At 42.7% G+C, this 19,044-nt stretch overlaps 1 protein-coding gene across 1 annotated transcript in view; it reads left to right on the top strand.

Moving 5' to 3' along the window:
- Window positions 1-19,044, top strand: part of dna2 (DNA replication helicase/nuclease 2) — an 80,916-nt gene that overhangs the window by 36,461 nt on the left and 25,411 nt on the right. Inside the window, 5 exon segments of the mRNA XM_080205237.1 lie at window positions 1,683-1,800; window positions 4,707-4,872; window positions 9,313-9,507; window positions 13,364-13,594; window positions 17,271-17,387. Coding sequence (XP_080061363.1) covers window positions 1,683-1,800; window positions 4,707-4,872; window positions 9,313-9,507; window positions 13,364-13,594; window positions 17,271-17,387 — 827 coding nt within the window.

Genomic DNA, 19,044 nt, shown 5'->3' on the forward strand with positions numbered 1-19,044 from the left:
ACATCCATCACGATGAAGTGCTTCGAAAGGTCATTCATGGATTCCAGCCTCCAGGATTCCCTGGATTGCCTACAATTTGCCTACCGCCTCAACAGGTCCACAGCAGACGTCATCTCCCTGGCCCTGCACTCAACCCTGGAACACCTAGATAACAAAAGCACCTATTTCAGACTCCTATTTATTGACTATAGCTGAGCCTTCAACACCGTTATTCCTACGAAACTCATTTCCAAACTCCTTGGCCTGGGGCTCGACTCCTGCCTCAATGAATGGACCTTGAACTTCCTAACCCACAGACCACAATCAGTAAGGATAGGCACCAATGCCGACTCCACAATCATTCTCAACACCAGTGTCCCACAACGATATGTCCTCAGCCCCCTACTATATTCCTTATACACCTATGACTGTATGCCCAAATTCCCCTCCGAGTCGATTTTCAAGTTTGCTGATGACACCACCTTAGTGGGTTGGATCTCAAACAACGATGAGACAGAGTACAGGAATGGGATAGAGAATTTGGTGCGGCAAGAATCTCTTCCTCAGTGTCAACAAAATGAACGAGATTGTCATCGACTTCAGAAAGTGTTGTGGTGAACATGCCCCTGGCTACATCAATGGGAACAAAATAGAAATGGTTGAGAGCTTTAAGTTTTTAGGTGTCCAGATCACCAACAACCTGTCCTGGTCCTCTCATGCCGACACTATATTTAAGAAAGCCACTAATTTTCTCAGGAGGCTAATGAAATTTGGCATGTCCACTATGACTCTCTCCAACTTCTACAGATGCACCTTAGAAAGCATTCTTTCTGGTTGTATCATCGATCGGTATGACTCCTGCTCTGCCCAAGACTGCAAGAAACAACAAAGCGTTGTGAATGAAGCCCAGTCCATCACGCAAACCAGCCTTCCATTCATTGACTCTGTTTACACTTCCCGCTGCCTCAGCAAAGCAGCCAGTATAATTAAGGACCCCATGCATCCCGGGTATTCTCTCATCCAGCTACTTCCATTGGGAAAAGATACGGAATTCTTGGTCACGTACCACCTGACTCAAGAATAGTTTCTTCCCTGTTGCTATCAGATCTTTGAATAGACTTAGCTCGCACTAAGTTGATCCTTCTCTACACCTTAGCTATGACTGTAACACATTCTGCACTCTCTGTTTTTTCTCTATGAACGGTATGCCTTGTCTGTGTAGTGTGCAAGAGACAATACTTTTCACTGCGTACTAATACATACAACAATCATAAATCAAAACAAATTAGTCCCTTGAGCCAGTTCCCCCACTCAATGAGATCATGGTTGAACTGCGACCAAAATTCATAAGCCAACTTTGCAGTATATTCCATTGGGGAATAAAGATTATCTTGGATTTAAACAGCTGACAACTGATCTATCATCAATTTCCATTTGTGGAAGAATTCTAAACATCTATCCTTCAAGTGAAAAATGGTTTCTTACGTGGTCCTAGGTTCCCTGACCATTGTAAATAGATTCCCTCTATCTGTCCTGTCTAATAATATTTTAAAAACTTTGATCATATTGCCTCTTAAATTTCTGAATCTTGATGTTTATGAAGTAAATGTAAATGCTTGGTGATGTGAGAGCTTATAGCTTGTATATTTTGGTCAACTGTGAAAATAACTAAAAGTGAAGGTAATTTTTATCCTTTTGTGCAGGTAATTCTGTACACCTTGCTGAGCCAGGAACGCAGGGAAGATCCTGAGGCTGGATTTCTCCTCTATCTCAAAACTGGTGCTATGCATCCAGTGCCAGGCAGTCGAATGGACAGGAGAGGTATAAACTAATAGATGGAATTTAGGATGTGAAAGTTATTGGGCCGCAGTTTCTGTGAAATGGTTGTGTGTGCTCTCCTGAGCTGGCGTTCAGTGCTTGGGTACCCTGCTAGATGTGGGCTTTCATCATAGCAGGCCAATTGGGTTTATGCCAGGTTGAGTTTCTCCTGTACTGGCAAATTCACTGTGTGGAATGAATGGATGTGAGCGATGGTGGCTCCCTCACCATCTACTGACCTGCCTGTTGGAAGCCAACATATGAAGGTCAGGAAAAGGGAGGATTTGATTTGTGGCTTTGACCAGCTGAGTCTTGACAACTGAACAGTGGCTGTTTGCACAAGCCAACCCATGAAATTAAAATTATTGGGTCAGTGCCAGTGAGAGGAAAACTAGTATAAAACCCAGCAAAAGAGATGAAAGGTAAAACTAGCGCAAAATAAATGGGGCCACCAGGCATTAAGGTTTTGAAAAGGATCAAAGGCATGTCAGGGGTAGGTTCTTTACCCAGAGGGTGGTGAGGGATTGGAATGCCCTGCCTGCTGCAGTTGTAAATGCGCCTAGTTTTGGGGGCGTTTAAGAGATCCGTGGATAGGTTTATGGACGAAAAGGGATTGGTTTAGGTTAGTGGGTCATTGTTTTTTAACTGGTTGGCGCAACATCGTGGGCCGAAGGGCCTGTTCTGCGCTGTAATGTTCTATGTTCTATGTATTATGGCGTTGTACCCTATTGGCTGGAGCAGGTCACCTATGTCTCTACTGAGGTAGCTGACCACCCTGGGCAGCGATTGGTCAGCGTAACTGGCCTCAGTATTACAAGGGAAGTGATATAGCGGGGCTAATGTTTCTGATTACTGGCAGAGCGACTCACTGCTGGGAAGAACACAGGATTTGGGTTGATGAGAGGGTTCAGCGCTGCTGTAATGAACCCTATGGTATGCTTATTATGTTAGCTCAAACTTGGTGAGATAACAGATTGCTCTAGGTGCGCATGCAGTAAGAGTGGAAGAGCAGCGGAGTTAAAACTAGGAGGAGAAAGACTTTGTCCAGGTATCATGATGCACATAGAATAGCATGATTTTAACACTGAGAAATTGACATGGAGAGCCCCAGCCTGAAAAAAGGGAAGTAATTTATTTTAGGAGGAAGAACATGGAGGGCCTCTATAATAAAAGGTGAAATTCCAAAGAGTGTGCAAGAGCTGAGGGAACTGGATGTATGTGTGCATATATCATTGAAGGTAACAAAACAGGTTGAGAGTGTGGTTATTAAAGCAAACAGTATCCTGGGTTTTATTAATTGGGGCATAAAGTACAAGAGTGAGGAGGTTTTTGCTGAACTTGTATAAAACTCAGCTGAAATATTGTCTAGTTCTGGGTGCTGCATTTCAGGGAAAATGTGAAGACTTTGAGAGTGCAGCAAAGATTCATGAGAATAGTTTCAGGGAAGAGAAACTTAAGTTATGAAGATGGGATTGTTTTCCTTGGAGAAGTGAAGGCTGAGAGGAGATTTGACAAGAGGCAGTTCAGCATAGATGTGGAGAAACTGTTCCCATTCCTGAAAGAATCAAGAACAAGAGGGCACATTTAAATTAATGGACAAAAGAAGCAAAGGTGACATGAGGAAAACCTTTTCCTCTTGACGAGTGGGAAAGATCCAGAAGGCACTGCCCTTGTGTGTGGTGGAAGCAATCAAGGCATTCAAAAGATTGTTAGTTATATGAAAAGGGTGAAAGGCACTGGATCTTGCTCATTCAGGAAGCCGATGCAGACTCAATGCGCCAAATGGGTCACCTGTGCTGTGACAGTTCTGTGATATGGGAGCAATACTCACCTGCAATGATACAAACGCACTTATCTAAACCCATACAGAGAGTGAATGAGGTTTGAACCAGGAACATGTTACCTATTAGAGATGAAAAGTTATCTGGAGCTGAATGGGAAGAATACCAGCCCCAGGGTTGGGTCCACATTATCTGGGATTATAATGTGATGTTATAATCCACTGATCTGTAATGTTGTATGTTTGTTTCCATGAGCTCGAGAAACATTTGTTTCCCCCTAATGCTCAATTTCTCCATAATGTATCACCATTGGTTTTGTCTCCAATCCTGCCTGGTAGTTTATCCCAAGTGATTCTCACTTTCCTTTACTTAATGAAATTTACCTCCTTTGTGCCCACTCTACTGATTTCCCTCATTTGCCATTTACCAATTGATACCTTTCAGTGGGTCCCCCCTCACCAATTTTCTCTCCAGAATATAGAACTGAAGCAGCTTCAATTATCCCTCACAAATCATCCCTTTCAAATGAGTGCCAGTTTAGTTAGTTTTTCCCCGTATCTTTCCGATTGTATTATTCCTTGTTATGGTCCTGGTAACGGTAATTGACCAGGATGCTCCATGTTGATTGCACACCCCGAGCATTGTGTTGCTTTCTGATTACGATGCCAGGCTATTTAACATTGAAAATATATTGAAAGTTTTTCTGTGATTCAGGTTCATTGAATCTCTCAAAGTACCTATTATTTTCATGTTGATTGATGTTAAGTATTCATCTTGCCATTTAATTGCCCAATAGTTAATCATTCTCAATCCTTTTACTTTTAGCTGTTCTCTGTTTTAGGATTATGGCATGTTTGTTTGGCTAGTTTATTTAAGTATCAAGGTGTCAAAATATAATGTAGATTCATGTAAATAACACTGAGGCTACAACCTTAAAGAGCCAAAAACTGGGGGTTCTTGTCAAGTTGACAGTTGAAGATGTTGAGCTTCATAATGTGCTGAATCAGAGGTATAACTGCAGAATGAAGAGAGCACTGGGCACCAATCACTAGACAGACAGCAATTCTTGCAGTGATGAATGAAGATGTTTTACCTGACAATTGTATTTTTGTTCCAATCCTCTCTCAGAACTGCTGAAACTAAGGAACCAGTTGGCTTTTTATTTAACCAATGGCATAGTTTGGCCATCATCAGAGAATACTGAAGTACGGCCTGCAGCACTGCCTCCTGTCATCGGTGACCAACAAACTTGCAGATCCTGCTCGCAGCGACGTAACTGTGCTTTATACAGCAGGTGAGGGAGTGTCCAATCACTGGGGTTGTGCCAGATAACAACTCTTTCCTCCGTCATTCATCAATCAGAGCGGCTCCAGCCTACAAAGCCGGAACCTTCTGGACAAGTAGCAAAAGAGCTCTAGTGAGGGAGTATTCAATCCTGAGGCAATGGCGAGAGGTGTTGTATTGTTGCTCATGGCTCTTGAGTTTTTTTGATCTGTGTCCATTGGTCCTTGTGCTTGGTTAAGTGAAGATTAAGGTAATAGCACACTCCTATCCTGGGGACGCAGCCCAAGACCTAACTTTTACGTTCTTGTATTTTACACGGTTGCACATGCGATCATATTCAATCTCACTTCCAGTGGGCAGCATTTTGGGAACTTAGGAAGGCCGTTTATTTTCTCAAGCCTGTTCTGCTATAAAGGGAGGTTATGGCTGATCTGCGACCTAATTTCAAATACCCACCTTTGCTCCATATCCGTTAATAGTTTTGGATAACAATCTTGTCAATGTCAAGTTTAAAGTTTATAATTGACCTTCCATTAATTACCATTCTGAAAGAATTTCAAAATTCCACTACCCTTTGCAGGCAGAAATGTTGTTTCATTTTGTTCCAAAGTTCTGGCTCTAATTTTTAGATTACCTTCCTAATCCTGGACTCCCCACCTGGCAGAGATAGTTCCTTTTATCTACCCTATTTGTTTCTCGTAATATCACCAAAACTTGGATCAAATCACCTCTTCATTTTCTAACTTCCAGGGAATGCAACTATAGTTTGTTTAATGCTCATAATTTAACTCTTGGAATCTCGGTATTATTCTGGTAAATCTATGTTGCACTATAGGACTTGAGCACAAAAGTGCAGAACTGAGGGAGTGCTGCACTGTCAGAAGTGCAGCCTTTCGGATGAGGTTCACCCCCCCACGCCCCTCACATCTTTTTCTCAAGTGCATGTAAGCAATTCCAAGCACTAAAATTGTAAAAATGTTCTGTTTGATTTTGGTGTCCGTTGTAAATTTCTTTTCACGTTCCTTTATAGATCTGTTCTTTCAATTTTTATTGTCCCCTGTATATATCTCCCATTCACCAAGATCTGTGCTTTTAAACTTTTTTGTGCAAGTTTTTTAGCTTTATGTTGCCACTTGGTTCTTTCGTCACCCATTGCCTTGCTCCTTGGTAAGCAACTTCTGTTTTACATCAGTTCTTCAACATATTTTACTGATCTTCTGTAGTTTTATCCATGAGCAAATTTGCCAACTTTGCTGCAGATAATCTATGCTTTCAACATCAGTCCCTGCCAAACACTACCTTAATCTAGGCCATTGCTCATCATACATCTAGTATGGCACCATCTTGTTGTCAATAAGTCGGTTGGACTTAAACCTGGTGTTGTCAGACTTCTTACCATCTTGTTGGCTCAAAGGCATATTGCTGCAGAAGAATTTAGACGTATCCAAGAAATTCACTACCTTTCTGACACGTGCAAGTCTGTTCATCCAAATCCATATGAAAGTGAAAATCCTCCTCCACTCAGAACATTCTGCTTTTGCTACGTACTAGTCTAATCTCTGCCTTTGTGCAATCTATCACTTCACACCTGCTACCAGGGAGCCTATACACAGCTCCCAGTACTTTTCCATTTCTTAATTCTGCGCAGTATCATTGCCCCTCTAATTCTTGCCATATCTTCTCGCTATTGAGGCGGTTTCCTTCTTAAGGTTACTTCTCCCCTTCCATAAATATTTCTCTTCTTTCCTGTCCTGTTATAGGCAGATATATCACAGAAGCTCTACAGTGCAGAAGGAGGCTATTTGGCCCATCAAATCTGCACAGACTCTCTGGCAGTATCTTACCCAGGTCAATTCCCTGCTCTATCCCCGTAACCACATACGTTTCCCATGGTTAATCCATCTAACCTACACATCTTAGGACATTTAGGGGCAATTTAGCATGGCCAATCAACCTAATATACCAACCTAATGCTAAACTTCACACAGTTACCCAAGGCTCCAGTTGAACCTGGGTGCCTATGTGAGGAACATAGGAACAAAGGAATTAGGAGCAGGAATAGGTAAATTCAGCCCTTTGAGCCTACGCTGTCATTCAATCAGATCATGGCTGATCTCTCCCTGGTCTCAAGTCCACCTTCCCATCCGTTCCATACATCCCTCTTTCCCTTTTTTTATTTGAAATATATCTATCTCTCCCTTGACACCATTCAATGATTTAGACTCCACCGTGCTATGGGGCAGTCAGTTCCACAGATTCAGCACCCTCTAAAAAGTAGTTCCTCCTCATCTCAATTTTAAATCTACTGCCTCTCAAGCTACGTCTGTGACCTCTTGTTCTAGATTGCCCCATAAGACGAAACATTTGGCCTATACTGAATTTATCAGTCCCTTTTCAGGTTTTATATACCTTGATCAGATCACCCCTCATCCTTCTAAACGTCTAAACTCCAGTGAGTATATACTGTTTAATCTCCCCTCATGAGTCAACCCTTTCATCCCTGAAATCAATCTGGTGAACCTCTTCTGCTCTGCCTCCAATGCCACCACAGGTTTCCTCAAATAAGGAGATCAGAACTGGATACGATACTCCAGATGTGATCTCACCAACACACTATACAGTTGCAACGACACTTCGCTACTTATATACTCCAGTCCTTTTGCAATAAATGTCAACATCCTATCTGCCTTTTTTATTCCATGCTGCACCTGTATACCGACTTTCTGCAATCCATGAACATAGACAGCCAGATCCCTCCGCCTGGACATATTTTGAATCTGCTTTCCACTTAGGTAATAACTTGCTGCTCTAATTTTTCTGCCAAATGGATAACCTCACATTTATCCACATTACATCATCTGCCAAATTTTAACCTGTTGTCCTAGCCTATCTATATCCGTCTGTAAAATCTTTATATTCTCTTCCCTGCCTGTTTTCCCTCCTATTTTAGCATCATCAAATTTTGCTATGTTATTCTCTGTCTCCGCTTGCAGATCATTTATATAGATTGTAAGCAGTTGAGGTCCGAAGACAGATCCCTGTGGCACCATGCTTGTTGCATTTTGCCAGCCAGAGAAGGACTCATTTATCCTGACCTTCTGTTTTCTGTCAGTCGGCCAATCCTCAATCCAGCCTAATACTCTACCCCCAATCCTCTACAATCTCACCACCTGGATCAGTCTTTTATATGGCACCTTGTCAAATGCCTTCTGGCAAGTCGCATCCACAAGTTCTGCATTATCCACCTTGCTGGTTATGACCTCAAAGAATTCAAGCAAGTTTGTCAAGAACGACTTACCCTTCATAAAACCATGCTGACAATGGTGGATGGAACTTTGTCTTTCCAAATGCTCAATTACCATCTCAATTGATTCCAGCAACTTTTCCACCACAGAAGTCAAGCTAACCGGCCTATAGTTTCTGACATTTTGCCCCTCTCCCTTTTTGAATTGGAGCTTCATATTAGCATCATGTCAAGTGGATGTTTCCAATCCACTGGGACCATACCAGAATCCAAAGAATTTTGAAATTCATATATTGTATATTGAGTTCCCCATCCTCAGCATCTTACAACATTGTCTCAGTATGGCTGAATTATACCCTCTTGAGTTGAATTTGCACTAGCAACTTATTCAGTTTGTTCCTTATACTTGAAATTTTTATAAAAGAATGCTTATTTGGGCCACATGCCTTAACCTGACCTTCATCTCTACTGTTTTATTCATATCTTTCTTTTTGTTGAATTATCAAGTGCCTAAAGCAGAATTTCTTATAACACTTGCTCTAGTTTGTTTTTCAGCTATTATTTATATTACCTTTTTGCCCGAGTCCTACTGCCCATGTATAAGTTGAAATGCCCTGTGACCACCCTATTTACCCCTTCCACATGGACCCTAGTTCCTGCTTGACTCTGGCTGGGAATACGGTGGTATGGTGATGATGTCACTAGATTAGTAATCTAGAGGCTCTGGCTGTAATCTGAGGAACATTAACTGTGAGGTCAAATATCACCGCGGTAGCTTGTGGAATTTAAATAATTCTGGATTTGAAAGCTAGTCTCAGTAATGGTGAACCTGAAGCTATCATCAATTGTTGCAAAATTCCATCTGGTTCACTAATTCCTTTCAGGGAAGGAAATCTGTCATACTTGCAATGTGGTTGACTCTTTGCTGCCCTCTAATATAGCTTAGCAAAATACTCAAATCAATGGCAAATAGGGATGGGCAACAGATGCTGGCCTTGAGAGTGATGCCCACGTCCCATGAAAGATTTGTTCCTAAAAGGCGGACCTGCCCTGACAATACAATTCCTTTCTGTGAGGCTATAAAAATGTCAGGTTTAGTGAATGCTCTGTAAACTGAAATGATGCACGGTGAGCAAATTTTAATAGAGACTGCAAAACAGGCACTGAGCTCAGATTGGTGGCTTCAGCAGTTATGTTTTTCTACAGGGCTGTGGAGCAGGAGATGGAGGACTGTGTTGTCCCAACAGATGTGAAATCCGTTCTGCAGCAGGAGATGCAGCATTTGGAAACTGTACACCTTCAGTACTTCCGGCTCTGGTACCTTCTCTGTGTCCTGGAGGCACAGGCAGCTGATAAGAAAGGAGGATCTAGAAGCATCTGGTTGAACTCTGCAGAGGAAAGGTGAGGAAAAGGTCCACAAGAGCGAAGGACCTTGTAATCATAGAGTCCCTACAGTGCAGAAGGAAGCCATTCGGCCCATTGAGCCTGCACCGAAGACAATCCCACCCAGGCCCTATTCCTGTAACCCCACTGATTTACCCTGCCAATCCCTGACATTAATGGTCAATTTAGCATCGCCAGTCAACCAAACCTGCACATCTTTGAAGTGTGGGAGGAAACCAGCGCACTCGGAGGAAACCCACACAGACATGGAAAATGTGTAAACTCCACATAGACAAGACACGAGGATGAAATTGAACCCGGGTCTCTGGCATTGTCACTGGTACTAACCCCTGGGTCTCTGGCACTGTCAGTCTGATGCTAACCACTGTGCCACCTATGTAGTTGCTGTAAGTTGGCAGCAGATGGAGCTTGGTATGGGTGAAAGGGGAGGTGTGGGCAGTGGGGGATCAGGTGTGGCTTTCGGAGGCAGTAGGTGTTCTGGGGAAATTGATCATGTCTCCAAAATAGACCAAAATTCCAAGATGCGCAACTGTAGCTAGTCTCTATTCTTGATTCAGGAGTGAACTGGCAAGGTCAGTATTGCAGATAGTGAGATTTTTATCGACCTGCCACTCTCCAGCTCTGAGTACCTCACTCTGGCTCCAGTAGAGAGCCCAAAGTCCTGGAGTAAGCAGTTGATTATATTATTTATTTTGTATATTCTATCCCAGAACATGGTGTTTAAGACGTCCTGTTTCTGTGCAACCATTAGTTTTTAACTTTATTCGAAGCATGCAAACTGCTATGTTCTCTTGGGTGCCTGCTGTCGCTTGTGTCACAGTCGATATGTGATGGGAATGTATAAATGTATTCATCAGCTGGACTTCTTTTGTTCTTTTCCAAAACTGAGACTGGCTACGCAGACAAAATGGTTCAGACAGTCACCTTTCGCTTTACAGCAGTTTCAAAGTACCAGTGACCATGGGGAAGGAGGTCTGTTCCAACTAAATCCAAACAAAGGGAACCCTTCACACGTCTTATTTAATTTATTATTATTGTATTAGTATACAGTGAAAAGTATTGTTTCTTGTGTGCTATTCAGACAGAGCGTACCATTCAGGGAAGGAAAGGAGAAGGTGCAGAATGTAGCCAGTCATAGCTAGAGTGTAGAGAAGATCAACTTAATGAGAGGTAGGTCCATTCAAAAGTCTGATGGCAGCAGAGAAGAGGCTGTTCTTGAGTCAGTTGGCACATGTCCTCAGACTTTTGTATCTTTTTTCCGATGGAAGAGAATGTCCAGGGTGTGGGAGGTCCTTGATTATGCTGGTTGCTTTTCCAAGGCAGCGGGGAGTGTAGATAGAGTCAGTGGATGAAAGGCTGATTTGCGTGATGGTCTGTTCTTCATTCACAACCCTTTGTAGTTTTTTTTGCAGCCTTGGACAGAACAGGAGCCATACCAAGCTGTGACATAACCAGAAAGAATCCTTTCTGTGGTGCATCTGTAAATGTTGGTGAGAGTCATAGTGGACATGCCAAATTTCCTTAGTCTCCTGAGAAAGTAGAGGCGCTCGTGAGCTTTCTTAAGAACATAAGAAATAGGAGCAGGAGTAGGCCATCTAGCCCTTCAAGCCTGCCCCGCCATTCAATAAGATCATGGCTGATCTGTCGTGGCTCAGTTCCACATTCCCGCCCTCTCCCCATAACCCTTAATCCCCTTGCCTATCAAAAACCTATCAACCCGCGTCTTAAAAATATTGAGCGAGGCAGCCTCCACCACTTCAACGGGCAGAGAATTCCAGAGATTCACCACCCTTTGAGTGAAGAAGTTCCTCCTCAACTCCGTTCTAAACCGCCCCCCCTTTATCCTGAGGCTGTGCCCTCTAGTCCTTTCTTAACCATTGTGTCGGCGTGGAGGGGGCAGGACAGGTTGTTGGTGATCTGGACACCTAGAAACTTGAAGTTCTCGACCATTTCCACTTCGTCCCCATAGATGTGGACAGGGGCATGTTCTCCACTACACTTCCTGAAGTTGATGACCATCTCCTTTGTTTTGTTGACATTGAGGAAGAGATTATTGTTGTTACAACAATTCACTAGATTTTCTATCTTTTTCCTGTACTCTGTCTCATCATCGTTTGGGATCTAACCTGCCACAGTGGTGTCATCAGCAGACTTGAAAATAGAGTTGGAGTGGAATTGAGCCACACAGTCACAGGTATATAAGGATTATAATAAGGGGCTGAGAGCACAGCCTTGTGAGGCACCATTGTTGAGGATGATCATGGAGGAAGTGTTGTTACCTATGTTGTTGCAGTCCTTGGGTTAAGAAGCCTAGAATCCAGTCGCAGAGAGAGGAGCTGAGCCCCGAACCATGGAATTTGGAGATGAGAATTGAAGGAATAATGGCGTTGAAGGCTAGTCAATAAGTAGGAGTCTGACATAGGTAACTTTCTTATCTAGGTGTTCCATCCATCATGGTGCTAATGGCTAAAGCGTTAGCAATTACGACACAATGGTTTTGACAGAGAGCGTCAGTTAACTCCACTCCAATGACCCCAAAAACAAAGGGAATCCTGACTCCAATTAAACCTCAAGATTCCAGGAATCTGGCGTCCACATTGTGGAAGTTGGTCACATGAACTCCCCCTAAGCTGCATTGTGATGTTCGTTGGAACTGAATTCGAGCAGTGATTGTTTTGACCTCGAATGTGAACGGACACCAGAAAACACCCTGCACTGTGTACCATCAAGCTGGGAGCAGCAGAAAGAATCCTGACCCTCATTAAACCTGCCAACTGAAGGAGCCTCAGAAATCATGTCTCCCAACTAACTCACTCTTGTGTCTTCTGTCCTGGTGGTCTCATTCTGAAAAGATGGAGTATTCTCCAACTAGCCAAATAGTTTGGTGGCACAGTGATTAGCACTACTGCCTTACAGTGCCAGGGATCAGCGTTCAATTCCTGGCTTGGGTCAGGTCTGTGCAGAGCCTGCACATTCTCACGTTTGTGGGTTTCCTCTGGGTGCTCCGGTTTCATCCAAAAGATATGCTGGTTATATGCATTAGCCATGTTAAATTCTCCCTCAGTGTACCCAAACAGGTGCCAGAGTGTGGCAACCAGAGGATTTTCACTAACTTCATTGCAATGTTGATGTAAGCCTACTTGTGACAATAATAAGTAAATATAAACTTAAACTTCCCCTCAGAAGGAATATTCCAGTTAACTTCTGATTTTGGACTCTGCATGTATGTAGCACCCATACTTGTATTCTATTGTGGTTGTGCCCTGAACCACCTTCCTTTTCCCTGATATGAAAAATCAGGATAGGTCTATGAATGGGTGGAGAGTGGGGAAAAAGAAGGCAGTTTAAATCCACCCCTCTGCCCCCCACCCCCCAGTTGGATCTCATAACCCATGCAATCCCAGTTACACCTTGACTAGCTGACCATCTAAGTATGTGAGATCAAACCCCAAGGATTGTAATGTCACATCCTTGCTGGAGATGTTTTCAGCATGTTGATTGACCTCTGGCACGATGCCCAAATGACCATCCTTCACTTGCTCTATGTGATGAGTTGCAGCATCTATAAACCTGACCTTGTCCAGTGTCCAATTGGACTGCTGGCTGGTGATCAGGAACCATAGTCAATTTTTCTTTCTCTAGCCCAGGCAAAACGATTGTGTTGCTGCACATAAGAACTTTCTGTCTGTAGGACAGTATTACACTGACCAATCTGTATTGAGAAGGCATTGGGGAAATTTTCCATTGGTTTTGTAATAGCAATGTTGTTATAATAGTTTATTTTCCTTAAAAAAGCAGTGGAATGTTTCTGACATTGTTTTATGTTGATACTTGAATGATTTTGTTTTGATAGGGAGCTGCAGGGATGTTGTATTGCTAACCTTGTGCTCAGTGGTTCTGTAGTGACCCTTACTGATGGACAGTACCAACATCAATTCACACGGAGAAGTGGGTTGATATCTCAAACTGCACTAATGATTGGAGACAGAGTGATAGTAAGTGGTCAGGAGAAAATGCTACTGGCTGTATCTTCGGGATATATCACTGAAGTCCACTCCTCCCAGGTTACCTGCAAACTTGATCGGTAAGGACTCTATACATTGTCATAATTATTTTTTGGAAACATTGAGCCTTAAAATCCAAGGACAGGGTATCAAGTATGTTAGCAAATTATGTTACAGTTGTATAAAACATTAGTTAGGCCATATGCGTTCTTCACCATTTTTTCCACCTGTGCTGCCACTTATAAGGGTCTGTGGACCTGTACTCCCAGATCTCTGTGTGTCTATGCTCCTGATGGTTCTGCCATTTATTTTATGGCTCCCACCTGAATTGGGTTGACCAAAATACATCACCTCGTGTTTGTCCAGATTAAATCCCATCTGCCATTTCATAGAATCATGGAAACTCTTTAGTGTAGAAAGAGGCCATTTGGCCGTTCGAGTCTGCACTGACCACAATCCCACCCAGGCCCTCTCCCCATATCCCTATATATTTACCCGCTAATCTGTCTAATTTATGCATCTCGGGACACTAAGGGGCAATTTTAGCACAGCCAATCAACCTAACTTGCACATCTTTGGACTGTGGGAGGAAACCGGAGCACTGGAGGAAGCCCGTGCAGACTTCACACAGACAGTGACGCAAGCCAGGAATCCTGGACCTGTGAAACAGCAGTGCTAACCACTGCGTCTCCATATTGCCCATTGTGCTACCGTGCTGCCCATAATTATCTAGCTCATTATCTATATTCTGCTGTATTCTTTGACAATCTTCATCACAGTCTGCAATTCCACCAATCTTAGTATCATTCCCAAACTTGCGAATCAGACCAGCTACGTTTTCTTCCAAGTCATTTATGTATATTACAAATAGCAGAGGTCCCAGCACTGATCCCTGCTGAACACCACTAGTTATGGGCCTTCATTCAGAAAAAAACCACTCTTCCACCACTACCCTCTCTTCTATGGCCAAACAAATTCTGAATCCATCTAGTTAGTTCATGAGATTTAATCTGTTGCGTTAGTTTGCCATGAGACACTTTGTCAAATGCTTTACTAAAGTCCATGTGGACAACATCCACAGCAATTCCGTTGACAATCACTTTTGTCACCTTCTCTGACCTGCTGTTGTAACCACAGTATTTGTATGGCTAGTGCAGTTTCTGGTTCCTGGTATTGGGTAATGAACCGGGCCAAGTGTTAAATTTGTTTGTGGAAGAGTACTTTGGAGATAGTGACCATAATTTAGTATCCTTCATTATTGTAATGGAGAGGGATAGGGTCACACAGCAGGGCAAGGTTTATAATTGGGGCAGGGATAATTATGATGTGATTAGGCAAGAATTAGGGAGCATAAGATGGGAACAGAAACTGTCAGGTATGGGCACAAAAATGTGGAGCTTTTTCAAGGAACAAATACTGCGTATCCTTGATGGGTATGCCCCTGGCAGGTAGGGAGGAAATGGCTGTGAGGGAGCCATGGTTCACGAAGGAGGTTGAATGTCTTGTCAAGAAGAAAAAGGAAGCGTATGTAAGGATGAAAACAAGGTTCAGCTGGGTCGCTTGAGGGTTACAAGGTAGCTAGGAATGAGTTTAAAAAAGGGCTTAGGAGAGCTAGGAGGGGGCATGAGAAGTCCTTGGTGTTCGGATAAAGGAAAACCCCAAGGCTTTTTACTCTTATGTGAGAAATAAAAGAATGACCTGGGTGAGGTTAGGGCCAGCCAAGGATAGCGGTGGGAACTTATGCATGGAGTCCGAAGAGTTAGGAGAAGTGCTGAATGAATACTTTTCTTCAGTGTTCACTAATGAGAGGGGCCATGTTTTTGAGGATGTGTGTGTGATACAGGCTGATAGGATGAAGGAGGTAGATGTTCTGAAGGAAGATTATATTCGCAATTTTGAAAAACCTGAGGGTTGATAAGTCCCCTGGGCCAGATGGGATACATTCTAGGATACTCTGGGAGGCAAGGGATGAGATTGCGGAATCTTTAGCTTTGATCTTTGGGTCCTCACTGTCCTCGGGGATAGTGCCAGAGGACTGGAGAGTGGCGAATGTTGTTCCTCTCTTCAAGAAAGGAAATAGGAATGACTCTGGTAATTATAGGCCGGTTAGTCTGTCTTCGGTGGTCAATGGAAAGGGACCTGAGAGATAGGATTTATGTCCATTTGGAAAGATACAGCTTAATCCGGGGTAGTCAGCACGGTTTTGTGAGGGGTAAGTCCTGCCTCACAAATTTGATAGAATTCTTTGAAGAGATAACTAAATGTGTAGACAGGGGTAGAGCAGTTGATGTCATATACATGGATTTTAGTAAGGCGTTTGATATGGTTCCCCATGGTAGGCTCATAAAGAAAGTAAGGAAGTAAGGAGGAAATTTGGCCGATTGGATAAGTAACTGGCTGTCTCATAGAACGTCTGACAACACCAGGTTTTAGTCCAACCTATTTATTTGATAACATACTCAAATAAATCTCAAATATACTCAAATATAATCAAATAAATAGGTTGGACTAAAACCTGGTGTTGTCAGACTTTTTACTGTGTTTACGCCAGTCCAACGCCGGCATACCCACATCATGTCTCATAGAAGACAGAGGGTGGTAGTGGAGGGAAAATTTTCAGACTGGAGGTCAGTTACCAGTGGTGTACCAGAGGGATCAGTGCTGGGTCCTCTGCTATTTGTGATTTTTATCAATGACTTGGAAGAGGGGGCTGAAGGGTGGGTTAGTAAATTTGCTGATGACACCAAGATTGGTGGAGTAGTGGATGAGGTGGAGGGCTCTTGTAGGCTGCACAGGAACATTGATAGTATGCAGAGTTGGGCCAAAAAGTGGCAGATGGAATTTAACCCTGATCAGTGTGAGGTGATTCATTTTGGTAGGACAAACTTGAATGCGGATTACAGGTCAACAGCAGGGTTCTGAGGAATGTGGAGGAAAAGAGAGATCTTAGGGTTCATATCTACAGATCTCAGAAGGTTGCCACTCAAGAGGATAGAGCCGTGAAGAAGGCTTATAGTGTGTTAGCATTTATTAACAGGAGGTTTGAGTTTAAGAGCTGTGGGGTTATGCTGCAACAATACCAGACTTTGGTGAGACCACATTTGGAATATTGTGCGCAGTTCTGGGTACATTACTATAAGAGGGATGTGGAAGTATTGAAGAGAGTGCAGAGGAGATTTAGCAGGATGCTGCCTGGTTTGGAGGGTAGGTCTTATGAGTAAAGGTTGAGGGAGCTGGGGCTTTTCTCTTTAGAGAAGAGAAGGATGAGAGGCAACTTAATAGAGGTTTATAAGAATATGAGGGGGATAGATAGAATGGATGTGCAGAGACTATTTCCTCGGGTGGCTGTAGCTGTTACGAGGGGGCATAACTATAAGGTTCATGGTGGGAGATACAGGAGTGATGTCCGAGGTAGGTTCTTTACTCAGCAAGTGGACTGCCTGCTGTGATAGTGGAGTCGGATACTTTAGGAACTTTCAAGCGGTTATTAGATAGGCACATGGACCACAGCATAATAATAGGGAGTGGGATAGCTTGATCTTGGGTTTGGACATAGGTCGGCACAACATCGAGGGCTGAAGGGCCCGTACTGTGCTGTACTGTTCTATATTTATAAAATATAGATTATATTATGACCTCCATGCAATCATTTGCTTTGGAGTGTGGCATTCTGGCTCTTATCATTTTGTTGTGTTTTAAAATATACTAGGTCAGAATGCTGCATCATAGTGAATAGAACTTTTCTTTGCTATGCAGGAACCTCTCTAGATTTCCTCTAGAAACTGTCTTCAGGCTCGACCATGATGAAGGAGTTGGAACTCTGAAAACTCATTTAGGGAATCTTTCAAAATTGATGGAACAATCTGCAGTCAGGTAAGCTGGGAATGTGGAAGAGACACATTGCTGTGTACCTTTTTTATTTTTTTGTACTTGACCAGATAAAGGGCTGCCAGTTCCCTGGGTAATGGAATGCATTCTTGTTTGAGCATGAAACACTACATGTCATGCTTCAGGTACACAGTGAAGCTAAAATTTCATAAAATATACGACCTGGACTTTGGGTATACAGGTCATAATTTCAAAGTTTGCAGGAGGATATAAGCAGGTTGGTGAATTAAACAGATATAATTTAGTGTAGGGGAGGCAAAGTGCTACATTTTGGTTGGAAGAATGAGGCCAGGTAATATGAACCAAATAATACAATATTAAAGGGAGTGCAAGAGCAAAAAAAACCTGAATATTTATGGTGATGGATGGGATGCTGTTCAAGCAGGTTGCTTTATATTGGATGATGTTGAACTTCATGAGCTCATGTATGCAAATCAATTTTTGAAAAGGGCAGAACAAATTGAGCAGGCAGTTAAAATACGTATGGTCCTCAGCTTTACTAATGGAGTACAAAACCAGGATACTTGACGTTTCGGAAAGATAGGCAAATGGAAATGACATAATAACATCACATAATGAAATCATCCTGGTTTGGAGAACAGGAGGTAGAATCAGTTTGTGTGCAGAACAAACTGGTAAGGAATAGGTTATCAGCCAATATACTGTTAGTGTATTATTATTCAAGAAAAGAGGCAAGGATACTCCTGGTAATGCAGGCCGGTCAATTTAAAATATGGTGAATTTTAGAAATTCCTGTTGACTGATAGCAAAAAGTCCAGTGGACATGGATTTAAGGTTTTGGGCAAGGAATATATTGGAATGTAAGGGAGAATCTTTATTCAGTGAATGGTAATGTATTGTGGAATGTAAGGGAGAACCTTTATTCAGTGAATGGTAATGTCTTGAATTTGCTGCCCATGAGAGTGGTAGAAGCAGAGATGATCAATTATTTCATTGAATCAAAGAATCCTAAAGTGCAGAAGGAGGCCATTTGGCCCATTGAGTCGGCACCGACCACAATCCCACTCAGGCCCTACCCCCATAACCCCATGCATTTATCCACCTGAGGCAATTTAGCACGGCCTATCCACCTGACCCGCATATCTTTGGGCAGGCACTTGAACGGATGAACTTGAGGGAAATGAACATGGGTGGGCTATGGGAATGAATGGGTGAATGGGACTGATTGAAATGTTCTGCAGGGAGCCAGCATGTACTCAATGGGCAGATTGGCTTCTTATGTCTCTGTAACTCTAAATGAGAGGAGTTTGTCATAAAGGCAAATATCATGGTTGTGTTTAACTTTAACCTTCATATAGACTGGTCAAATCAAATTGACAGTAAGCAATTTGGAAGACAGATTCATGGAATACATTTGAGATGTATTGTGGAATGAATCAAGGAAGAGTCTACTCTAAATTTTGTTTTGTTAATGAGACACGGTTAATTAAACTTAAGGGATCATCCTTGGAAGAATTGATAGACTTTCACATTGAGTTCCAGGGTGATGCACTAAATTCTGAAACTGGAGCAATAGGTGCGAGGGGTAAATTGGGTACAGTGGATTTGAAAATTAGATGTAAAGATACAATGTTAGATAACCAATGGCAAATGGATAGAAATAATTTGGAATCTCAGTGAA

The sequence above is a fragment of the Carcharhinus amblyrhynchos genome, chromosome 17 (assembly GCF_965287045.1).
Source record: "Carcharhinus amblyrhynchos chromosome 17, sCarAmb.v2.hapA, whole genome shotgun sequence".
Lineage (NCBI taxonomy): Eukaryota > Metazoa > Chordata > Chondrichthyes > Carcharhiniformes > Carcharhinidae > Carcharhinus > Carcharhinus amblyrhynchos.